The following is a 24,640-nucleotide window of genomic DNA, read 5'->3' on the forward strand; positions in this document are numbered from 1 at the left end:
CTTCTATCCTTTCTTGCGGATGGCTCACGTGATATTTCATGAAAGGGACGACTAGTAGCTCCTTCGCTTGATTTCGAACTTCTGAGAATGACCGCCCTTCGTACCATTGCCCATTAAAAGAGAAAAGGACCAGTCTACTTACAGCTGAAGATAGGCTTGGCGAAAAGGACCAGTCTACTTACAGCTGAAGATAGGCTTGGCCACTGGCATCGTCTTGGATGGCCCCAGGTGATCTTTCAAACTAAGCTTTCCTTCTTCCATCTTTATGGACAAACTTATCTACTACTTCTGCACTTAGATTGCAGAACATAGGTAAGCTGTAAACATCAGTTCATTAGAACACTTGCAGTACAAATTATGAAGTGATGCACCATGTTCACAGACCGTAGGATGGACAAGTAAAAGCACAAGTGATTTTGAGAAGTTGTTTCCCACTTCCTTCACTTCCTCCTTCCCAGACTGGTTTCTCATTACAAAAGATGCAGTTTCAGATGGACCAACTCCCACTACTTCAATGTTTTAGCCATGAGATTTCAAGATGGACAAAATTTAACTTTTGCAAATCAACACTTTTCCTCACAAGATAGAATAAATCTGAGCTCATTGCAGGCAACTGTATAAAGACAATTGAAAGAACCCCGCTAAAAGAGCAACACTTTTCTTTATAATGTTACACTCTGTCTCTGATCATATTTGTGGCATCACAGCCAATGGTACAATACACAGAACAGCAGAATTCTGTAACAAAGGGAGTTTCCGACATGGTATACACATCTTTACAATCTCCTATTCAGAACAGGAAGTAGGAGGATCCAAGAACTGATGAATGGTTTTTACCCAGCTTGCGCCCTCTAAGACACTCCAAATCCATGACTTGAGAGTGATCAACAAAAAGGTTAACCTGAAAATATTGCATGTGAAAAACACGCAGTGATCATTGAAGAAATGAAAGCCATCCAAAAGCACAGTTTGCATTCCGGGACATACATACCCTGGGCCCATAGCGTTGGATGAACCACTCCGAGGTTCTGGAATTCGATGCTTCAAACATGGTTTTCTCAAGACCTAGACGACCTACAATCTTCGCAATAAGGTCTGCTCGGACAGCATCAGCATTGCAGATATCATCAGGATCTATCATTATCATGTCTGCCCCAGCTTCCAAGCATCTCTCTGCCCTTCTGATCAAGAGATCAACATCTTCAACGAATTCTACAGAAGCAGAACCCACAAAAGCAAGCAGATGTGAAATATCTTATTCAAAATCCAAAAAATAGTGTCACTTCTTCACAAATGATAGCAAGATTACAGAAGTACTTTAACAATGATTACAATGGTGTTAAAAAACTATTTAAACCTTCCTTAAAACTTAATAGTCTGAAGGGTAAAAATTACAGCATTAGAAGAATAAAATCTTGCTATCTATTGTGGAACAAAGAATGGGGGAATAACCAGACACATGGATTCAAATGCTGCTTCTGAAAAGAACAACACATGTAACACATAATCTTGAAGTTCTAGAGTTCATATTCACACATATTAAGTTTCGGCAATAATTGATTTTAAAGCCATGAAGCCCACAGTCACACATATCGAGGACGAAGCAGCAACTAAGTAGCCAAATTGAAAAGATGAGCAAACTCAGCAAAACTTCTCCCATGCAATTAAAGGTACATATCATCAATTATCAAATAAAATATTCATAACACGAAATTGCTAGGAGCCAAAAATGTGAGACATATTTCTTTCAAAGTGACTTTTCACAAGGACGACTATCCGGTTAAGATGTTGGATCTCATCGAGACATTAGCAAGAATACCATGACAGGACTTCACATCCTCTCCAAAATATCCCAATGGCCACATCAGTCACTCATTTCATAACTATCATTGCTAGGACACTTCATCATCTGTACGGGAAAATGTGCATCTATGTATCACTGGTATAAATTTTCCCATAATGCATCATTAATACCAATATTGCACTGAGTAAACTACGTAAACTTAAATAAGTTGCTTCTTACCAGAACTTCGAGGCTCTGGAACTACATATGCCCCAAAAGCTCTATCACCAGCCTTAGGGATGTCAGATTTGTTAAACTTCACCGCAAACAGTGGCTTGACTTTAAGGCCATCACTCTTAACAGTTCGCACGAATCTCAGAAGGGTGTCTTCTGGAATCTCCAGAGTCCCCACATTTAGCTCAACTGTGTCGAATCCCAACTGCTTGCACTCCTGATTGATATCCATGAACAGCATACTGCATCAGCAACACACATAAAACCTCGAAAAAGGAAAAGGAAAGACAAGGAAAGAACCTCTCCGGTGCATCTCACCTGAACATATTCTTTGAAAGCTGATGGACCCTGGCGCAGCAAATGCTCAGCCCAATCCCCAGTGCTCACATACACATTATGCTCGTGAGCTATATCGGTGATCTCTTTGATAAAAGACTTGGGCATTAGACTGTGCGAACCCCCAGAGAACTTCAACCCATCAACGAACGGCCCCATCGACTCGAAAATATCCTGCATCGCACGACACATTACTTATTAACAGGAAGTGCGCAAGCGGCAAAGTCACCCTTTAGGATCGTAGATTAGCTTAACCAAAGCAAGCATTCTTTGGAAACAATCATACATATTCAATAGAAAGGTGCATTTATTGAAGAAAAGCCGCAGCTTGATCTGCGGCGATTAAGGTATCGGCCAATTTCTTTCCGATTCAGCGAAAAACAATCCTCGCGCGCTACACAGCAAAACACTACTCCCCAATTTCGCAGCAGGAAACAAGCCGCCTCGGCACGCTGCCCGATCGACTCGAAACAACTACGCTAATCCGGTCCTACCGTGGCGGCACTCCATAAAAGCCAGAATCCAACTAAGAACAGCTCCTAGAACTAATCATCAGCACGCGCCAACCGCTTCTGATCTCCAACACTCGACCTCGTCTCAACCGTCCAAAGCTAAAAAATAAATAAATAAATTCACTCTGCAGATGCCGATTCGCCGATCCGCACTGTCTAAACACTCTCCGATCGAATCGTCTCGAATCCACGGCAAATCGGACGGTTCAGGAGCCCCACCGGAGCCGCCGCCGCGGCGCCAGACCGATCACCGGGGCATGCACGAAGCCGAGAACAAAATAAAGCAGAAGAACCAAAAGACGAGGGGGAGGGGGAACCTGAAGGAGGTTCTGGTTGAAGAAGGAGTAGTGAGGGCCCCTGATCTCCGTCACGCCGTACCGCCGCGGCTTCTCGGGGCGGTCCTCGTCCTCCTCGAAGCTCTTCCACCGGTACGCCGCCATCACTCCCTCCCCGCCCGCCCGCCGGTTCGCCGGAGATTGAATCGGAGCTGCAAATCTCTCTCTCTCTCTCTCTCTCTGCGCGAATGATCGTGTTTTCAGTTTATAGCTCGGTTCGATCGAGGAGGAAGACGGAGAAGATGGGAGGGGATTCTAGAACCGCGTCGTGTCTTCCAACGTTCGTCAATTCGTAATGCGGTTTGCCCGCCACGTGGCGCGCGGGCCATGCGTGTTCAGCTTCGAGCATCGCTTCCCTCCCCGCTGCTCCCAGACGGGGCGTCGTTTCGGTTCATTACGTGTTGCGGCTCTAGCACTTTACACGTGGCGCTCGATTAACGCACTTTAATTTTTTTTTATTTTTTTTGCGCTTTCATATAATATTCGCAATTGCTCCTTATTTGTAATCCATTGTATATTTTTTCCTTCCTCAACCTTCATGGAGGTAACGGAACGAGTCAAATCTCTGTCTCCTGCCCTTTTTCCCCCATTTTCTTTGGCTGGTTTGGTTTTCTATATTTTTTCTTGCTTTCCTCCCATCTTGTGGAGCTTCTCTTTTGATTTAGCCTAGATTAATAAGTTTTTTTTTGGTAAATAAGTATTTACTGAGTTATAACCAACAATGTACAAAACAGATCGGTACCAAAAACTTACACTCATAAGACAACCTAGTCCGCAAAAGTGGAAGGGTGCTAAGAAAAAACTACAAACTGTCGAAACACAAGGCCAACAAGGCAATGAAGCCTAACTAACAGCTATAAAAGAACCAAAACAAAACCGGCCAAACAACGGCAAATACATAGAGATGGGGGTAACTAGCAGCCAGAGAGTGTCCCCAAAAACGTATTCAGAGACGGAAAGGCAACCATCAACCACACCACCCTAGAATCTTGTCATCTTTCTTGCGGAAATCTCTCTACACCGGTAGAGGAATCTCTCCTGAAGATGGAGCTTTACCCTATCCCCAAAGGGTGATCGACCTTCTAAACCCTAAACCCAGCTTTCATTCCTCCTACAATGGTGAACCCATCCCATAATACCCAAGGAAAATAAAAAACCACAACCCACAAAACCAAAAACCCTTCATCCAAAACCTAAAAATGAGACCCCCTCTAATTGATTCGCCACTTGACACTCCATTTCATCTCATCCTTCTGAGCCCTCGATCTTTGTTTTTGAATGGAAGACCGGACTGCCTTACTCCTCAAAGTGGCTAAGTTACTCTTCATTTGTTAGATGGAGCTCCCTTCAATCAGAATTTAGAAATACCCCCAAATCAGGTACGAAGTTCCCATGTTCTGATTCTGCACCAGAAAGTTTTGAAAATGGAGAGTCATGAGGAAAATCATATTCGTGTAGCTGCTCTATGTAAGAGTTTAGGGCATTTATGGTCTGAAGATGATGTGGTTGCTGTAAGAAAGGAAGCCCCAACAAATAAACTTATCGAATGTAATCATACTCTCTTTGGTAAGCTTCTATCGAAACTAAATGTAAATTTCTTGGCATTTTGCAACACAATGAAGAAGACGTGGAAGGTAGAAGCAGTGGAAATTTCTCAGAAAGAGCCGGGGTTTTTCTCCTTCGTTTTTGAATCAGAGGTAGACAAAGAAAGGGTGCTCAAATCTGGTCCTTGGTCTTTTTTAAGTAATTTATTGGTTCTGAAACAATGTGTACCTGACATTCCCAAACACTGCTATGACTTCTCGCACTACGATTTCTGGATTCATATTGTTGGCTTGCTCCCTGGATGGATTTTGGAAGAAGTATACACTGATGTGGCTGGAAAAGTGGGAAAAGTAAAGGAAGTTCAGTTAGAGAATCAAGGAAATGTGCTCTATAAGATGGGGAAAGTAAGAGTTGAACTTGACCTGTCAGCTCCTCTAAAAACAAGGGCTCTAGTGATGATGGGTGAAAAAAATTTGTGGGTCGAGTTTAAATATGAGCGCCTCCCTAACTTTTGCTACTCTTGTGGAAAACTAGGGCACCATGCCTCCAATTGTGAAGAAGTACCCTATGAAAAAACAGAATGGGCAGAAAATAAGGTAGGGAAATATGGGCCCTGGCTTAAAGTGGAGGTAAGGGAAAGGAGTTCTCACTGGACAGTTTTTTATGGAAAAATAACATCTAACCTAAAGGAAGAGGAATACGTACCAGAAACTCCCATGCAGTCGAATATGGAGATTGTGGGATGTAAAGGAGCAGAGTCTGTTGCTGGACCTAATCAAAGCAAAAGAATGGCAGAAAATACATCATCGCATGAACATAGAGCAGAAATTATGAGGGATGCAGTAGCTAAACCAGGAACAGAGAAACAACCATTATACTTGCTTGACTTGCCTGATGCAGGGCAGAATGACATAGGAGACATTAATAGACAGGGGCCAAAGCTTCTAAAAGTAAAAAAACATAAGAAGCTTGAGGGATCAAGTTTGTTAATGATAGATGAGACAGAATTATTAGAGACACCAATTCAGCTGGTGAAAAAGGGGAAAGACTAGGCTCTGGTGGTTAGCTCTAATAAGCCACCGGCGACATCATGAGGATTTTGAGCTGGAACTGTCAAGGGCTGGGCAACCCCTTAACGTTCCAAGAGCTTAGAGCCTTAGTGGCTCTCGAAAGACCTAGTTTGGTTTTCTTGATGGAAACAAAAAATAAGGAAACGATGGTGAAAGGGTAAGAATGAGACTTAAATATCAAAAGGCTTTCTTTGTGCAACCAACAGGAATTGCCGGGGGTTTGGCTCTCATGTGGAGCGAAGAGGTTCAAGTGAAAGTGCAATGTAGTTCAAATAATTTAATAGATACGGAGTGTGAAGATCCTAATAGCGGTCAACTTATGAGGATTACTTTCCTCCATGCTCCAACAAATTTCCAGGAGAGAATTCAGGTATGGCAATTACTACGAGCTTTACATACATCCAATCAATTACCGTGGCTATGTATGGGGGACTTTAATGACACGCTGTATAATTGGGAAAGGAAGGCAAAAAGGAGACTGATTACTATAGAATTGCAGCATTTCGGGATATGCTTAATGAATGCTCCTTAATGGATATTGACAGTAAAGGTTGTATGTATACGTGGTCTAAAAATAGAGAAGGGGGAGAATTGGTGAAGAAGCAATTAGACAGAGCAGTATGTACAATGGAATAGCGAGTTACCTTTCCAAATGCTGAAGTTTTGGCTTTACCAGCAGTTGGATCGGATCATAGCCCGCTTCTTCTCTCCTTATATCCTAATCACGGCAAAAGGAAGAGAGCGTTCAGATTTGAAGCATATTGGTTAGATGAAAAAGAATGCAGGGATGTTGTTATGGATAGCTGGGCTGCCAGGTCTCAAGACCACAGAAGTTTGCCACAGAAAATTCATCAAGTAACGAAGGAACTAGTAGAATGGAGCAAAAAGAGATTTTTCTAATGCCTCATCTCAAATCAAAGAACTCAAGAAAAGGCTAATGGAGGTTACAAATAGTAATTCCCAAGAATCCAGCAAAGCAGAAATTCAGCAGTTAAAGGCAGACATTGATCAACTATGGCGTCGGGAAGAGATGTATTGGGGACTAAGGTCCCGCATCAATTAGCTCCATTGGGGGGATAAAAACACTAAATATTTCCACGCCACTACAGTTCAAAAGAGGCAACGCAACAATATAACCATGCTGAAAGTGGATGACCATAATTGGAGCAGGGATCCTAAGGTGCTCAAATACCACATTACGAACTATTATCGGTCTCTTTATGACTCGGTGGGACCGAGAAACCTTCAGCCCATTCTAACTCAATGTCAAACAGTAGTCTCAACGGAGATGAATGATCTCTTGATGGCTGATATATCTGAGGAGGAGGTGAAAGGAGCTGTTTTCCAGCTAGGCGCCCTGAAGGCCCCTGGACCAGATGGCCTAAATGGACAGTTCTATCAGCATTTCTGGGAAGATATAAAACAGGATATAGTGCTTATGGTCCAGAATTTTTTTGAGTCAGGTAATCTTGATCCCATCCTCAACAAGACACATATTGTTCTCATACCAAAAGTTAAAAGCCTAGAAAATGTTAGCCAATTCAGACCAATTAGTTTATGTAATTTCAGCTATAAAATTATTTCGAAGGTCTTGGCAAACAGATTAAAACCGTTGCTGCCACAGCTCATTTCACATGAACAAAGTGCTTTTGTTCAAGGTAGACAAATCCAAGACAACATCCTAATTGTCTAAGAAGTGCTACATCAAATGAGGATTAAGAAGAGGAAAAAGAAATTTCAGGCAATATTGAAACTGGACATGCAAAAAGCATAGGATAGAGTGGAATGGGATTTTCTTCGAATGTGCATGTTAAAAATGGGCTTTTGTGATCAGTGGGTACAGTTAATAATGCAATGTGTGTCAACAGTCTCTTTTAATGTGAAAGTCAATGGAGAACCAACGGAGTACTTCTCACCTACATGAGGGATTCGACAAGGAGACCCCCTATCCCCCTACTTGTTTATCTTGAAAGCTAATGTGCTCTCAAAGATGCTGCAGAAAGCTATGGAGGATGGAAGCATTAAAGGGATAAAACTAAACAAGTATTGCCCTATGCTATCCCACTTGCTCTTTGCTGATGATGTTATTTTCTTTATGGATGGGACTGTTAGAGAGTGTCAAAACTTGGGGGCTATTCTAAATCAATATTGATACGCAACGGGTCAAGCGATTAATCTAAATGAGTCAGGCATGTTCTTTAGCAATGGCTGTCCACCAGAGTTGAAAATGAATATGGCCCAAGAGATGAGAGTACCAAGCATTGACAGGACCGGCAAATACCTTGGAATACCATCCGATTGGGGTGAAACGAAAAAAGAGATGTTCGCATGGATATTGGCAAGAGTAAATATGAAGCTAGAGGGATGGAAAGAAAATTATTTGTCTAAAGCTGGAAACGAAATCTTGATCAAAACTGTTGTGCAAGCATTACCACAATATGCAATGTCCATATTCAAGATTCCTATTTCGGTTTACCGAGCCATTGAACAAAGAATTGCAACATTCTGGTGGAAGCAAAATGAAGCCAAGAAAGGCATGCACTGGAAGAAATGGGAGGTTCTAAAAACCAGGAAAGATAGGGGAGGCCTAGGTTTTAAAGATTTAATCACTTTCAACAAAGCTTTGTTGGGAAAGCAGGTGTGGCGTTTATCCCAATCCCCTTTAGCCTTATGGAGCCAAAACTTGAGAGGCATATACTTCCCTAATGGAAACTTATGGAAAGAAAAACGAGGTCAAAGACCATCTTGGGGATGGCAGAGCATTTTAATGGGAAGGGAAGCCATTGAACCAGAATTAAGATGGGTTGTGGGTGATGGGAAATCCATTAATATTCGTCAAGATCACTGGCTACCCCCAAGGAGTGATAGGAGGCCCCAAAAACACGAATGATCCTCAAATGGTGGCTGAATTAATAGATGAGGAACGCAAGGAATGGAAAGATTCGATCTTTGAACCGAGATGTTTGAAAGGAAAATTGCAAATGAAATTCTAGCTATCCCTATCGCCGTGCGAACAAAGTCGATCAAATGATATAGACATGCACTAAGAATGGGAAGTATACAATTAAAAGTGGATATAACAGCGTCTATAACAAATCCTCAAAACAGGACACAAACAGAGCGTCATCTTCATACCAACCACCTCGAGTCCTATGGACAAAAATATGGAATCTCTCAATCCCCCCCAAACTGAAAATTTTTCTATGGAGTATATGTCAGGATGCAGTGCCAACAAAAGAAAACCTCTATAAGCGAAACATCTTACCTGACCCGCTCTGCCCTCTCTGTTCAAAATACCTTGAAACAGTCGAGCATCTATTCTTTTTCTGCAAAATAGTCCACAGATTATGGTCAGATCCGAGACTAAACCTCAACCACAGCACACAAAAGGTTACCAGAATGGATAAGTGGTTGGCGGAATTCTTTGAAACAAAGCTAAACTCACCTGTTGAAGAATTAGTTGCGGAGGTACTGTGGCAAGTCTGGAAAAACAAGAATAACCAAGTCTTTCGGGGTAGGAAATCCTCAACAGAGGTGATAATTGAAACATCCCTCGCACAAAATCATACTTATCAGTGGTGGAACCCAAGAAGGAGAAAAGAGACAATAGAAATGGTGAACTTACCGGTGAAATGGACAGCTCTAGAAGACCCAGATCTGAAGCTAAACGTGGACTACTCGTGGGTGGAAGGAGACGCGCCCAACTCGATTGCAGGTACACTACGGGACTCCAACGGAATCATTGTCGATGGGTTCGCTACAGAAGTACACGCCTCTTCATCTTTGCAAGCGGAAACCCTAGCTTTGCTCCATGGACTGTACATGCTAAAACAGAGAGAAGAGAAGCAAGTGGGGCAAGTACACGAACAGAGAAGACGTGTACTTTGCGAAAGTGATTGTCGCACTTTAGTTCAATTGATTCTGGGCCGGGAAGAGGCGCCATGGGCCATGAAGGACCAAGTCCAGAATTGACAAATGCGTCTGGCCCAGCTGACAAATGCAAGCCTTGCATACTGCTAGAGATAAGCGAACAGCGTAGTGGACTGGATTGCAAAAGCGCATCGGCGCAAACTACTCCCCTCAACGTGGAAGCAAAATCCCCCCAATCCCCTTTGGACTATTTTATGTTATGAGTCAAACTTATCCTTTCATGTAAAACCAATGTTTTAATGCATGAATGAAAGCAATATTATCGACCAAAAAAAAAAAAAAAAAAAACCCACACCACCCTAGAGCAAAAAGATTCGCCGACCCCAGTAAAAAATCAGGGTCCAAAGGACATCAAACGACCACCTCCTCTTATGATTCCAAATTTCGCTTGTATGATTCCATATTTCACTTCTATCGAATTTTAGAGCTCACGTCTAGTTTCAAAGGAAATCAAGATAGTTTTGTTAAAGTTTCGCTCTCACTGATGTCGGATCTGCATGTGTTCAACCTTATTACTATGAATAGCATTGGTGTTAGAGAGGCCGAACTTATGCGTGCACTGTTAAGAAACAACATCGTAGCAATAGATGAATATCTCAGTGTTTGCTCATTATTGAAGACGGATTTACAGATTAACCATCAATTTCGATTTGAAAAATTTATAGATAAAGAGCATCGAACCCATAACCTTCATTGTGATGATTCACCTTCTTATTTAGGATTTGTTTGGAATTTGGGTTAGTTTATAGTTGGACTATGTTTCTTTATTGTATATCTATGGAAATAAATTAAATGTTTCTTCAACTAAAAAAAAAAAAAAAACCCAATACACAAATTAATTGGCTCCCTTATACTTGTTATACAATATGTGCTATTAATGATTTCCCGCAAGTGTTGGTAAGGCAAAGTCCGATGTGCTAGTACTATTAATCGATTGCCATCAATTAATTACCAAGAAGACGAGAGCCGACACACACGGAGGCTGCTGAAAACACCAAATCCCATTCGATTTACATATAGTAAGCATGCGACCAACATTCATCCCCAAGCTAGCATCCAACTCCCCAATAGATTATTCTAATTTTGTCCACTAATTGGTTCTATTAAAGGTTCTATTAAAGGCAAATTAAAAGGAATAAAAAGCTGGTCCCTTCTTGCTTCTTATCTTGACATTCGGTCTTTCGTATATAAAACATATTAATGACCAAATTCTATTCACTGCCAAAGCAACTCACTCGTTGGGCTATAAAAAGTAATTACCTTTTTCGGATGACGTCCTGATTTGTTAACTTTTTTTTGTCTTTCTGTATATTATACAACTTTGCACATGACAAAGTGAGCGTTCAACCCTAGTATGAAAATTAGTGAAAATCAAGCTTAATTATTCAGACAATATTCGTGTTTTATTAATGATAAGGAACCGATAGATTGTCATTCAATTTCGTTATTTCATAATATCGTAGTACATTCACTAATCGCACTAATTATATAAAATATATGACTTTATTATGAACTTGCAAATCGAGCTTCTAAAACTTATAGCCTATCATTAATTTGCTGTGAAAAGACCTATAACCCTAGTTTTATGAAACTTTAGCATTAAATATAAGCCGAAATCTCCTTTCAAGCTTATTCAAAATCTGTAATTAGTGATTATAACAAAATAATATAAGAATCCCACGAAATTGAAAAATCTCGGAACTAAATTATTTTCATCTCTATTTTAGGAAAAAAGACATTCACATAGCACCTCTATATGATTTCAAAATCAAACAGCTAAAATTCCACAAAATTACACCAGAAAAATAACGATGACGACCATCATGAAAACTAGAAAAGCCATGTATAATCAGATAAAAAAGATAACAATAATTTGCTGACGAAAAAAGAGAGGAAATAAATTATTGGTTTCCTCCTCCTTTTTATTTATTTATTTTACCTTTCTACCCTTTGCTTCATATATATATAAATAGATATATCCACGCATCCTCTTAGCTGAGCACCGATCTCGCCCCCCTGCCTGCGTCTCTCGCGAATCGACCGAAACGCTAAAACCCTAAAAGCCGTCGCGCTCCATGGCCCCGAAGCGTCCTCTTCCGGCGGAGGATCCGCCGCCGGCGTCCTCCGACGACGACGAGCCGGCCGGCAGCTCCGAAGAGGAAGAGCCCAAGGAGGAGGAGGAGGACGAGGAGGAGGAAGAATCCGGAGAGTCGGAGGCCGATTCCGAGTCCTCCGGCGACGAGGACGGCAAGGGGGAGCGGAAGAAGCCGCCGCAGCCCAAGCCGACTCCCCCGCCGCCGCCGCCGCAGCAGCAGCAACCGCCGCTGACGCAGCCGCAGCAGAAGTCTCAGGGTGGGTCTTCGGCGGCGGCGGCCGGGTCCGAGTCGGAATCCGAGTCCGGGTCCGAGTCGGGGACCGAGTCCGAGTCCGAGTCCGACTCGCGCCGCTACACCGTCAAGCCCATAGCCTCGAAGCCCATGGAGAAGGTCGAGACCCCGCCCGCGAAGAAGCAGAGGGCGGAGCCGCCGTCCTCCTCATCGAAGCCGCAGCAGCCCTCGGCGGCGGCGGCGGCGGCGGCGGCGAAGCGGAAGGCCGAACCGGAGGGCGGCTCGAAGGCAAAGCGGAAGGTCGAGCTGGAGGACACCAAGGAGAAGGAGCCGAAGAGAGGGAGGAAGAAGGACGCGGCCGAGAACGGGTCGGTGCAGAAATCCGGGGAGGAGTCGAAGAAGCTGTTCCAGAGGATATGGGGCGACGACGACGAGCTAGCCCTGTTGCAGGGCATGATCGATTTCCGGGAGAAGAAAGGTATGGACCCTTTTGCCAACACTAACGCGTTCCATCATTTTGTCAAGAAATCGCTCGGGCAAGAGTTCACCCATAGTCAATTGGCGAACAAGATCCGGGTTTTGAAGAAGAAGTATAGTAACAATGAAGGGAAGGGGAAGGATGGTGAGGATAGGTCGTTCTCGAAGCCCCACGAGCAGAAAGTTTTCGAATTGTCTAAGAAAATCTGGGGCGCCAATAAGAGCGGCGATGCGGGCGGGAGCAGCGAGCAGACGCCTGTGCCGAAGGCGAATGGTACCGCTAAGAAGAGTAAGGCTGCTACTGCTGCCAAGGTGCCCAAGTTGAAGATGGAGACGTCGCTGGAGAGGCTGAAGGAGAATGGTGAACTAGTGCTGTCCGAGCATATTGATGCCGCAAGCATGTTGTCCTGTGATTATAAGATGTTGCAATTGTCTGGGCTTGGCTTGGATCAGGACTTTATGAAGAAAGGGTGGGAGATGCTGGATCAGTCGAGGAAGGAGGAGTTGAAGGAACGATGGAAGAAAGTGCAATTGGCTGAGATGCGAGTATTGGCTGAGAGGGCCACATTGATTAGTGATCAAACCAATCTTGTTTTAGAGGCTTATGAGCGGGCTAATGGAAACTAGGATGGGACTGCCAGTTCTTTTTTGTGCAAAAAAATGTGTAGGTGATATATCTTGTTTACTTAGGTTTTGGGTTCATGTCGGTACTTTTTTTTGATGGTTTTGTAAGTTTAATGCATGTAAACCTTGGATTTTTGCATGTCCTCTTAAGTTTGATGATATTCTCTAAATGCTTTGGCCTCTTGCTAGTGCCTGCTATTGCAATCTGCCGGTTCTCAGTCATGAGCGAGCTGGTTTGTTGTCATCCTTTCTCTTGACACCGATGTCATGATCACTTGTGTTGGTTTCTGAAGCAAGTTATGTTGCTGATGCATTACTTCATCTCCTGTAAATCAGAGTTGCTTGGCCCGTTTATTGTTTTGATTGGCGAACATTTTATCCCATTGTTCTATCGAAAGACACCTGGGGCTTGTAAGAAGCATAGGGGTGTCTTAACATCCTAGTCCCCACTATTTTGTTTGCATGGACATCTATAGTCTAAAGCAAGCATGAATCAGGGGAATACAACAGAGTATACAAATCAGATTAGATTGGACAGGAGATGAATTAGGTAAGATCATGCCAAGCTTGGGTTTTAGTTTTGTCGTGCATTGTTTTCAAATCTTCCTTTGGTGTATTATGGATACTGGGTTGGCCAAAGGTTACTTTGTTCTCGTTGTTTTAAGGTGTAAGTGCGTTTGACCTCCGCTGGATTCGTGGTCAGTTAGCTTGAGAAAAGCCATGGACATATAGTTCAACAAGAATACAAATCCTTGCTATATATTTTAGTGTGAGTTGGAAGATTCCTTTATCTCAGGATTTGAAGCAAATGCTGGTTGCAGAATTGAGGTTGAGGTTGCTCGACCACTGCTAAATTCGTAGTTGACTAGCTTGAGGAAAGCCATGGACATATGGTTGAACAAGGGCACGCATCCTTGCTAACGTTTGTTGGTGTGAGTTGGAAGATTTCTTTATCTCAGGATTTGAAACAAATGCTAGTTGCTCTATGGAGGCTGAGGCTTCTTAATGTCTATAGAGAGATTTACCTCTCTTCCAGCGCAAGCCGCATCTCAGGAGCAGTAGGGAAAACACCTAGACCATCTTATGATATCATCTTGCATACAGCTAATCAATGCAGCACGGGCCGTGTTTATCCTTTTTCTTCCAGGCTCCAAATGTCTGTTGATCTCTCCTAGTTTGAGCATCTTCCTTGTCAGGGTCATTCATGACTTGGTTCATATCTTTGTTGGTGCTTGGTTCTTTGAGAACAAGTTGCACTTTTTGATATCAGATATCAAAGTTATCACTGTTTCAGCCATTCACCCTGATAAAAGTCATTTATGCTATTCTTCCTTGCGGCTATGAATAGTTACCAGATAAAGAGAGATTACGCGACACCAAATCCTCAGCAAAACGTTATATCGTACAGAATTACTAAATTTTAAGTCATTATCCTTAACCAAATAGTTAATTATCATTATTTTGTTACATTGGGCAGAATCTATAGTTCCACATAGGAACTCCCACTTAATTAGCTTATCCGATATAGAGCAGCATGCTGAACCATTTGTGTAATAAGAGCGTAATGCTGAACCATGTTTTAGCAAAGTCGAAACAAGTGATATTCACAATCATAAATCAGACCTAACGAAGGAAATATTCAGGTGCTATTCCTCAATTATTATTCTTCGCTCGCCCCAAGTACACTAAAGAACAGTTTCAACGTTTCTCTATTCTCTCGGTGTCTGATTGAATCGACGTCGACAACGAGTGTGACCCTTCAGTTTCAAATTCAACCCTTCGAACATTGCATGGATAGGCAGTGATTGCATCCACCATGACATCAAAATGGTCGATGCTGAAATCTTCTCACACTTTCTTCGACCATGTTTTGGGGCATCAAGCAATGTATCTGACAAGATCACTTCTTTGTTGAAGTAATCAACCATCACCTCCACCTTTCTCATATCCGTCAAAGTGATACCTCAGAAAGTTGAGCCATGTCACACGACACGACACAATCATTCGGACAAGCTTGACAAATTTCATGGTGGAATATATCCATGCAACGTAGTAGACTACAGAAATAGAGAAATTGCAATACACTGATATATTGGAGGGGTGCAACAGAACATTTTGGATGACACTAGTCTTTTGTTCGTTCATGTTACCGGTGTGTGGACCGTGGTACCGTGGCACATTGCCAGTGGGGATACATGGAGGATGTAGAGTATGATCAGAGCCTGCAGCTGTGGCACACTGCTTCGGAGATCTGCTATAACATAAATGAACAATTGCATACCAAGGATGGCCACATGACATTAAACAAGACGTTTCTGATCGTATGGCCTGCCGAGGCTGTGATCAGCAAAATAGGGTAGCAAGACGAGCATGCCGAGCTTGCCGACTTCGTCTGGAGACAGCAGGTGGCAAAGGACTGCAGAGCCAGCCAGGCTGAACCCTGCCTCGAAATCTTGGCGGTGGATTTGAAGGTACACCCCGATGATGTGAAAGCAGAAGAACGAGCAAATCAAATATAGCCAGACGTTTTCAGGCTGAGAAATGTAAAATTCATAGCGAATACACTGATGAGATACCTAAGCTAATGCAATGAAGGCACGAGATGATACAAATTGTTAAAATTTGGCTCATAAGATTGCGAGTTTCCTGCTGCTTCACGTTCGACCATGTGAGCTACGTTCGATGCCACAATCCCTACTGCTTGAAAAGGCTCTCATCGAGATGCTTTCTAATCGCATGCCTAGCGATGGTCTGTGAAGTTGTTGCACAGAAAGAGTTGATAGGACTCAACTTTCGGCATGATGTTAATTTTGAATGAATGGGCGTGTTCTCCAAGTTTATATGTAATGCTTCTCAAGTACAGCTCTGAAACATGAAGTACAAGAGTTGTGCATTTATCTTCAAGAAAAAGGACTCGTAGCGATAGTGAAGGAGAAGTTAACAAAGCATTATCCGGATTGGAAAAGAGATTTCTTCAAATGCCCTTAACAAAGTGTCCGATAAAGTGTGACAAATACACAAACTTGATTTAGCCAAGCTTGGCAAGAACATCATTAAGGGTAGATACGGTCTCAGCATAATATTTCTCTGCTTCTGGGGTGCTCTTGATCTTCGCCGCGTAGTCCAGCTGTTCGAAAAGCACATGGAATTAAAATCGCGTCAGTCAGGTATTTTCAAAGGCGAATTGAATGAGCAAGACATGTTTCAAGATTTTCTCTGTCGACTCACATTGCTGATGGTCTGGAAGAGCTTCCCAGTAAGTTCCTTGAGCGACTTCTTCTCCTCCTTGGATTTTGCGGAGATGACAGTGTTGAGGTCGAAGCGGAGGTACTCGGCCCTGAGGCGGAGATCGTTCTGGACATATGGCCATGCCTTCTTGTCTATGAACGACTTCACGTTAACAATTTCCTTGGCCGACTCCTTTGCCCTGGCTGCCGCCTGTGCCGGAGTCAGTGGCTGAAGGAAGAATCTGTCCTTCAATGGGAGATCGAGATCTCTTGGCTCATCAGAGTTCAGGGTTCCAGCTACATAAAGAGAAGGCAATTCACTGCCATTATTCGTTAAGCCACAACTTCGAATGCTACAGTTCTTCCTTATATTTACATTCTACAGTCCTCAAGGTTAAAGAGAAATCAGAATCTCGCTGAACAATGCAAGAACTCGAGCACTAATTCAGTCACTATTCCAATACCGGGTAGATAGGGTCATTACCGACCATGGATAGAGCCAGGATGAATTTCGAATTTGCCGAATTTCGGCCTCTCCAAAGCAACAGTTTCATCAGAAAGGAACTAAATGCTTTCAGAGCAGTATGCCAAATATCCATATCAGATACATCTCTAGATCTAATCACACATTAAATTACAACAATCGGATAATCACAATCAAGTTGGTACTGGTCTCCAAAAACAACCGGGTATGTGAACAATGCAGATCTAGCTATGTGTTAACAGTTTCAATTCCTTTTCAACAGAGAAGCAATTGCAAGGGAAAAATCTTCAGTGCAATGCAACATTCTTGTCTAGTTCTCGAGCAAGATTTATCTGCAACGCTCGTAGATGTAGACTAAGAGAAGAAGAGAAAAAGGCAGGAGGCTTACGCAGTCCGCCGGATGGTGGGGGAGGCCCGCCTACCTTGATCGACCTGGCTTCGGCCAACACTGCTTGGACAAAAGAACCTGAAGCCAAAGCGGTGGCGACCAGACCGAGAACTGCCCTCCGGCTAGTGTCGGCCTCGGCCGAGCCCTGTTGAGCTCTAATGCTGAAGCCAGGCCTGGCCAAGCCAACCCTGTTGCCACCGCTGATGCTCAGGCGGGTCGAGCCGCTAAGCTGGAGGCTACCTTCCAGCACCGCCTGAGAGGAGCCCCGTAAGCCAGCCATTGAAGCCATAGCATGGGCCATATTCACCTTCGATATCAATTCTCAAGTGCTATTGCTCAGCAAGTTTTGATTCAAGAGGGTCAAATGAGGAAATATATTTCTGTGAATTGGATGAAGTCTCTCGAATCGGCCGTGAGGTTATGTGGTGTGAAGTGATCTGGGACACCACCTTATCTGCCATTTTCCTGCTTGGATTACTTGGATTACTTGGATATGGTCCTGGCCACTCCCCTGCCGCCACGTGGATTATGAGGGTGTTTCAATTTGACAGGTAGGATTGGGTTGGGGAAATGGGCTGCTTGTATTTCGACACGTGGACTGGGAATGATTTTGGCTCAGGACACCGAGCAGTTACAGCTGCGGACCTTGCTTTCCTGAGCTCTTAGGCTGATTGTGTCGCTATCGATAGTCTCTTTCTCCCCCCATATTCTTTCGACTGCCACATGATTTTCTTGAATTGTTCTTTCTTTCGGAAGATATCTACTCATAAATGAAATTGAGTAACTGGGTCTGAATCATAAATTGTTTTTAGTGCAAAGTTCCTGCAAGATCAAAATCAAAAGCAGGGGATACAAGAATGTCTGCAAATTCACATTTAGCAGAACTTCCATCCGTGCCCTCTGCAAGTTTTTGAACTTTTGAGGAAGACACCAGTGTGCATAACCCCACCTTAAGCTTCATGCTGGATTAGCAGGCAGTTCAAAGAGTGAAGAGATGATGAAGATGACTGGTGATGACTGGCCAATCACAAGCAAGAAACGAGACGCATCTTTTGTTCTTTCCATCTTTCTCTTCGGGAAACCAAGCTTGGAGCTGGGTCAGGTCGGCTTCAACTAAGAACGAATTGGGCTATCTGATCTCTGCAGAATCAGGCTAATTTAACTGATGGGGCCTGGCCATGGCTATCATCAAAACACTTGGGCCTTTGCCCAATGCCTTCTGTCGCCATCATCATCTCGTGAGATGAGCGACATGACCGGCTGCAATCTAGAGTGATATGATTTCCTAGGTACTCTATCATGGTCTGCCCATCCTCCACTCTTCATCACGACGCTGCTTTCAGGTGATTTAAAAGATCTCAAAGCATTAAAATAGTTTGTAATGACATCTATATCAGGACCAAGTCTATCTACAAACTTGACACGCTACATAATATAACCAATCATTAGTGGGCCTCAAAAAAAGTATATGATACTTAATGCCTAATAAAAATTCAGTACATCATCTTAGGTGGATATTCTGTACTTAATATAGTTTTATCCACAATTCGGCTTTGCTTTGTTTGCCTCTATCAATAGGAGGATTTTCTTATCTAGACTTGAATATATTGGAGTGGATCAACTACAATCATTGATTATGTAAACCTTCCCTGTGACATCGACGCGAAATTCTTACAAGAAATTTGCCTTGGAAAGAGGGAAAATAGGGGGTTCTGTTTAACATCATTAACACCATCGAATGTTTCTCCAATTTAGGATATATGCATATATTTCCCAATTAGGAAACTAGAGAGGGACTAATGCCAGGACAACAGCAGTTGCAAAGGATGGCTACTGGAGAACAGCTGTATCTTCATTTGATGAACAAAAGATTGTATTTAAATGTTTGATAGTACCTTGGACCAGGAAAAAAAAGAAGAAGAAAAAGAAGGCTGATAGTACCTAGTACTAATACCTATCCATCAAACAGCAAAAACGATGCAAAATACTTTTGACTTTCTTTGCTTGCATTGCAAGTAACAAGGGCAACACTACTTAATTTATTAGCATAGAATTGAAATATGCCGAGATAATAAAGTCATATTCTACTTTTTTGCCGAACTCAACATGAATCTTCAAATGCCAAAAACAAGGCTGAAAAACACCCATTAGTCAAATTCTATCACCACTTCTAAAACAAATTCCCACACCAATCGGGATAAGCCCTAGCGTAATCTATTAAGATCCGAACGATTTTCTCGCATATTAGTTATATTAGTCCAGTCCAAAATCGATGATCCCGAAAGTTAGATAACTCGCACGTCAGCTTGACACATGACAGCTTGCAGATCACGTTCATGATCTGAGCAAATAGTTTCCCCTGGCCTCCCTCATTGCTCAAGTACAGATTGATGGATTGGCAGGCAAGTGGGCCAATTGGGCCCACCAGAGGAAAAAGAAGTGGGCCCATGGGCCTGAAATGGACAATAAGGTGGGCGCCCCCAGGATGATGCAGCTGCTCCTGGAATACAAAAAGATTTCACTTCCCCAACAATTCCCCAAGTGCATATCCAAAAGTGGGCCCCACCCCCTGCCTTTCTTGTTTTGCAATCAGACCAGAGAAGGCATCAACCTCTTTGCTTAAATTACAATGGAAAATCTCTTGAAGCTTCAGGAGCAGGAGGGACGGAGAGAAGGAGGAGAAGACCAGGGAAAGCACCAGCACCAGCACTAAGTCAAATCTCTTCAGGTCAAGCAAGAATGGAAGGGCAATATGACCAGCAGAACAAATCCCGGGTCGTGAAGGTCGACTCGCCCGAGTCGTGGGAAACCTGCTTGACTCAGGCCGCCGCTCAAGGCTGCCCTGTACAGCTTTTTCCCTGCTTCTTCTCGTACCGTTGCGTCTTCTCCGTCGTAATTCAGAAAAATCTCGACTTGGGTGTCGTCAAAGTTTCGAACTTTTTGCCTCCCGATGACTGCTGCTTGCTGCAAACCCCTGTTTCGGTTTTGAGATTGGGAATTCCCTTCTGGGCTGTGAATTTCGAAGGAGTGGCGTGATGGGTTGGTGTTGATGCAGGTGGTGGTGCACTTCACCGCTGCTTGGTGCATGCCTTCAGTGGCCATGAACCCGTTCGTTGAGGAGCTGGCCTCGGCCAACCCAGATGTTCTGTTTCTCACGGTTGATGTTGACGATGTTAAGGTAACGCCCAGATCTTGTCTCGGAGTAATTTGTGCAGGAGGACTTGAGTTTAGCTCGTTACATTAGGATGGAATCCATTTTCGGCAGTTGGGAACCTACAGTTTAGACTTGGGATGTCATTGAGATCATTAGGTGTTTATACTCTTTTCTTCTTGTACATAAGCTTGTGACATAATATATGTTGTGAACTGTAGTGTATGAAATTTTTTCTTTTCGTGTCTAGCAAGATTAGAATATGTTTGCTTTTGCTTAGGGTTGAGATTATGATTTTCATTTAAGCAACAAGCGATTTCCTCGACCACTTTGAAAGTTTTATTCCCCTTTGACGACACTGTACTTTCTGCTGCAACTTGAATCTGCTTTGTAGGTGTTTGTCTCCTGAATGTTTGCTTTAGTATTAAAACTACTACACCGTGGAAAACTTGGGAGTTCAGTCTTGATCTTTGGTGGAGCTGTTTCGAATTCTTTGGAAAGCAAGTGAAACTTCCAAAGTAGGACGCATGGTCGCTGAAATTTCTCAGCAGGCGCGATTATCTTTTCCCATTTGTGAGTTAGAATGTCTGTTGTTTTGGATGGTCTCGTGGCACTGAAAGTAACTTAGGCTGTTGATACTGGCACTCTAAGCTTTATAAGTTTGCATTCCAGCATCGATGTCTCTTTTGATATGTAGTTGGGGGGAGAAGAATATATGAAGTATTTTTGTGTTGCAAAGCTTGTCGTCTTGATCTTCCATCGAAGAGCAGAGGAGGCTTATTAGTCATGATTAGTCTGGCTAACCAATATGTTTATGCCAAGCCTTGCCTATGAGAAAACATCGTTCTTAAGGTTTGCTTTTCGTAGGAGGTAGCGACTAGAATGGAGGTGAAAGCCATGCCAACGTTTCTACTGCTGAAGGACAAAACTCCAGTCAACAAGCTGGTGGGTGCGAATCCTGAAGAGATCAGGAAAAGGATAGATGGTTTCGTGCAGTCCTTCTGCACCAGTGTTGCCTAGTAACGGCTTCTTGCCCCCCGACGGGGTCGTCACTGTACATTTCGGTCTTCCTAAGATTTGTGGTCTGAGTCTGCCATGGTGTCGGCATTTGCGAGCATGTTGTTTGTGAATTTGTCTTGTGGTATATCGATCCGGTAAGTGTCAAATGTCTTAATGGTGGTTTACCACAAGTATTCATACCTTGGTCTTTGGAGTTTCATCGACAGCATTCATCCTGTGCACCTCTGTTCTTTGCTGTTCGAGTTTTTAGACCATCTTGTCTAAGATAAATTGTTGACATTGAAGTGTTTCGTCCATTGTTAATTCGCGTCAACATGACAGAACAGGGTATATACTCGAATTCTGTATGCGGTACAATCACTAGAAATTTGAATTAATGCTAAATCCATGGATGATGCAGCCACTTGTTAACGTAATAAATTAGCTTGATACGGACGAACTAGAGAAGTTCATTAAGACAAGATGGTCTAAAAACACCTTCTGACTTGAATACTAACTATTCAAGTGGCTGCATCATCCATGGATTTAGCATTATTTGCTGTATCTCTTTTCTGTATGGATTTAGCATTATTTGCTGTATCTCTTTCCTGTATGGAACCAAACACCTTCTGACTTGAAGCTTGATGTGGAATGCTTTCTTTCCTGATAAAGAGTCCACGCAGTAAAGGCCACAGCTAGACGAATCTGAACGGATGAGAGTAACCATTATGCTGGACCACACAGGGCTTAACTGGGATAATTCTCTGCACATAATTTCAAAGACCATGCATACTAAATCTGGAAAAAAATATTGTAGGAAAAGATGCTATTGCAGAACAGTCATATGAAGAATCTTTGCAAGGATTTGCTCGGCGAATGCAGAAAAAATAAACAGAAAACTAAAGAAAATCTAGCAGGAAGTTGGTGTGATGTAAACTTCAAGCAAGAAGTAGCGCAGCGGACCTAAAAGACGAGTGGTATCATCATCGTAATAAGCCGGTTTTTCCGGCATGTGTTGCAGGAAAGACAGGAAAGGCGACCCATGGTATCGATTTAGCGATTTCACGGCGAGATTCAAGATGGCGATACTGAAGCTTATTTGTAATATCTAAAATAAATGAAAGAATTACACAGTGCATTAGAATCTTATAATCCAGACCCACACGAGTCCCACGTGCAAGAGTCAAGCAAGTCATCCCTCAATTATAGAACACAAGGGAAACAAATTTGCACTCCTGTAGCATGGCTAAAATGTCCCCAGCATAAGCGATAAAGTTTTTCTACAGAAAATGTCATTTTCAAGATAGACCCACAAACATCCCAAATGTCAGTCCCTTAGAAGTTCAGTTGAAGGTGACCCACTAGATAATAACAAGACGAAACGATCTAGTATGATCTGCCTATATATTGAACTTGATATGCAATTGAATAGTATTAAATAATGAAGATGAAAATAACATGGTTGGATCTTTTGGAATGCCGTATACATTCACATGATTCAGTCACAGGGACATGAAACATCCTTAACCTTAACTAAGATGATGAAGTTAAAGGATATCAGAACAAAAAAACAGCGACCAAAAGAGTGTAACATAAGAAATTCACCTGTCCATATCGATTTCCACGAAGAATATACACCAAGAAGAATGAAAACCAGACCAGAACCAAGACCCCCATTTTTCATCCATGGAAGCTTTTTCTTGACATTTTGGTTCATCATGCAAAGCAGGCTCTTCTGCAATTTGGCTTCGTCTGACCCACCAGAACCCCCTTCTCCCACACACCCGTTTTTCGAGTTTATAATCTCCCTCCCTTGCTTTGACTCCAGTGTCCAATATAGGACCCCTTTTTTTGCAGGTCTTAAAGGTGGACCAAGCGAGAAAGACTGCAACTAGTAGAGTGATGAGCCACTCGGGGAAGACAACATTGAAGACAACATTGCATATGACCCTTATTGCCGGTCAGCCGGATGTTTTCTGTTACTCCTCAACAAATTTCGGATAAGGCTACAACTTCTTCAATTAGCTGAAAATACGATGGTCCTTCTTAAATTTAGAGAGGGGTAGACCATGCTAGGGGTGAGCATGGTCTGGGTTGAGTCGGTCCACCCCTTAACCCTAGGACCAACTTGCACAAGATCTTGGTCCCGATTTTTGAGACCGAAGACCGACCCTATTGAGCTTGGGACTAAGGACCAAATCGACCCAATGGGTTCGATCCGCTTCCAAGGTCAATCCGAGACCAACCGATAATTTTTATTTCATTTTTGGTACTCCTTAAAAAAACAATTGAGGACCGAACTAACCGAATGGGTTCGGTCCGGTTTTAAAGTCAACCCATGACCAACCAATAATTTTTTATTTTATTTTTTGTACTCCTTGAAAGAGCAACCGGAATTGTACTAAAAGGACAAATAAGCATGTGAACGAATACTAGAGGAGGATGTCATAAGGTGTCTTTTTGGACATTGTGAATACTCCTCACAAAAATATTTTTCTCCTTAATAAATTATGACTATTGACGCCGTAAAAGACATTAAAAATCTAAGTTAATAAAGAATAATGTAAAATTACCTGAACTCTTTACTAAAGAGCTGTTTAATGTTGTTGACGCTGTTTATTTTAAGGTTTTCTATATATATATATAGTCAGGGTTGGTCCGAATTAGACCGACCCAGAACTCTCAAGACCGATGACTGATCTACACAGTGTTGGTCATGGAATTCCAAGACCAAGGACTGACCCAGTCTTCTTAGGAACCGGACTAGGACCGGCAGGGTTGGGCTGGTCTAGGATTAACCCTGGACTGATGCTCACCCCTAGACCGTGTAATGACGGCAGGCAGGGCAAATTGACCCGAAAGAGTAAAATTAATATTGACCATGGACGTTAAATTCACTTTCAGCAAAATCTAGGCTCGAGGACCGACGGCGGCTCTTTTTACAAAGTATACATGTCCTTTGCAGCGAAAGGAAGTGGAGACATGATTATAAATTTCGAAACAACATTTGTTTCTTAGATTTTTTTTTTTTTATAATTGGCAACACACGATGTTGCTATTGCATAGTTACTTTTTTTATTTTTTTTTTGGTGGGAAAGCCTAGCACTAGCCAAGTCATGATCCGTTAAACTAAGGGTGTGCAATATGGATCACTCGAATTAGAAATCTGAATTGGTTGGTTGGGTCTAGTTTCCAAGAGTATTGGTTCAATCTTCACC

General features: G+C 42.7%; 4 protein-coding genes and 1 long non-coding RNA gene across 5 annotated transcripts; 2 read left to right on the plus strand and 3 right to left on the minus strand.

Moving 5' to 3' along the window:
* Nucleotides 1–554: 554 nt before the first annotated feature.
* Nucleotides 555–3,422, minus strand: LOC104441151 (protein HEAT-STRESS-ASSOCIATED 32). The gene is made up of 5 exons (XM_010054159.3): nt 3,183–3,422; nt 2,336–2,527; nt 2,024–2,234; nt 992–1,212; nt 555–901 (listed from the first exon to the last, which is right to left on the minus strand). The coding sequence occupies exons 1-5, from the start codon at nt 3,303–3,305 to the stop codon at nt 791–793; spliced, it is 858 nt and encodes a 285-aa protein (XP_010052461.2). The 5' UTR covers nt 3,306–3,422; the 3' UTR covers nt 555–790.
* A 517-nt stretch (nt 3,423–3,939) lies between these two features.
* LOC108959284 lies at nt 3,940–9,657 on the minus strand. Its single transcript, XR_001986795.2, has 7 exons — nt 9,261–9,657; nt 9,081–9,141; nt 6,460–6,533; nt 5,451–5,516; nt 5,168–5,310; nt 4,974–5,078; nt 3,940–4,603 (listed from the first exon to the last, which is right to left on the minus strand). It is a non-coding gene; the product is annotated as an uncharacterized LOC108959284 (long non-coding RNA).
* A 2,084-nt stretch (nt 9,658–11,741) lies between these two features.
* On the plus strand, nt 11,742–13,395 carry LOC104441150 (GLABROUS1 enhancer-binding protein-like). Its single transcript, XM_010054157.3, has one exon. The coding sequence runs from the start codon at nt 11,821–11,823 to the stop codon at nt 13,174–13,176; it is 1,356 nt and encodes a 451-aa protein (XP_010052459.1). The 5' UTR covers nt 11,742–11,820; the 3' UTR covers nt 13,177–13,395.
* A 2,646-nt stretch (nt 13,396–16,041) lies between these two features.
* Nucleotides 16,042–17,687, minus strand: LOC104441149 (oxygen-evolving enhancer protein 3-2, chloroplastic). Its single transcript, XM_010054156.3, has 3 exons — nt 17,273–17,687; nt 16,402–16,697; nt 16,042–16,300 (listed from the first exon to the last, which is right to left on the minus strand). Exons 1-3 carry the CDS (start codon nt 17,571–17,573, stop codon nt 16,202–16,204), a joined length of 696 nt encoding a protein of 231 aa, XP_010052458.1. The 5' UTR covers nt 17,574–17,687; the 3' UTR covers nt 16,042–16,201.
* Nucleotides 17,688–19,883: 2,196 nt separating this feature from the next.
* Nucleotides 19,884–21,790, plus strand: LOC104441148 (thioredoxin-like protein CXXS1). The gene is made up of 3 exons (XM_010054155.3): nt 19,884–20,116; nt 20,328–20,450; nt 21,291–21,790. Exons 1-3 carry the CDS (start codon nt 20,012–20,014, stop codon nt 21,441–21,443), a joined length of 381 nt encoding a protein of 126 aa, XP_010052457.2. The 5' UTR covers nt 19,884–20,011; the 3' UTR covers nt 21,444–21,790.
* Nucleotides 21,791–24,640: the final 2,850 nt, after the last annotated feature.

Source organism: Eucalyptus grandis, chromosome 4 (genome assembly GCF_016545825.1).
Source record: "Eucalyptus grandis isolate ANBG69807.140 chromosome 4, ASM1654582v1, whole genome shotgun sequence".
Taxonomy (NCBI): domain Eukaryota; kingdom Viridiplantae; phylum Streptophyta; class Magnoliopsida; order Myrtales; family Myrtaceae; genus Eucalyptus; species Eucalyptus grandis.

Bases quoted from the DNA above. Each gene is read 5' to 3' on its own strand.
- LOC104441151 (XM_010054159.3), bottom strand. From the start codon at position 3,305: ATGGCGGCGTACCGGTGGAAGAGCTTCGAGGAGGACGAGGACCGCCCC. The intron at 2,235-2,335 runs GTGAGATGCACC...GATATCAATCAG, and splicing joins CTTTCAAAGAATATGTTCAG to GAGTGCAAGCAGTTGGGATT. The intron at 902-991 runs GTATGTATGTCC...CAATATTTTCAG, and splicing joins TCCAACGCTATGGGCCCAGG to GTTAACCTTTTTGTTGATCA.
- LOC104441150 (XM_010054157.3), top strand. From the start codon at position 11,821: ATGGCCCCGAAGCGTCCTCTTCCGGCGGAGGATCCGCCGCCGGCGTCC.
- LOC104441149 (XM_010054156.3), bottom strand. From the start codon at position 17,573: ATGGCCCATGCTATGGCTTCAATGGCTGGCTTACGGGGCTCCTCTCAG. The intron at 16,698-17,272 runs GTAAGCCTCCTG...CTCTTTATGTAG, and splicing joins CCCACCATCCGGCGGACTGC to CTGGAACCCTGAACTCTGAT. The intron at 16,301-16,401 runs GTGAGTCGACAG...CTTTTCGAACAG, and splicing joins TCTTCCAGACCATCAGCAAT to CTGGACTACGCGGCGAAGAT.
- LOC104441148 (XM_010054155.3), top strand. From the start codon at position 20,012: ATGGAAGGGCAATATGACCAGCAGAACAAATCCCGGGTCGTGAAGGTC. The intron at 20,117-20,327 runs GTACAGCTTTTT...GTGTTGATGCAG, and splicing joins CCGCCGCTCAAGGCTGCCCT to GTGGTGGTGCACTTCACCGC. The intron at 20,451-21,290 runs GTAACGCCCAGA...TGCTTTTCGTAG, and splicing joins TTGATGTTGACGATGTTAAG to GAGGTAGCGACTAGAATGGA.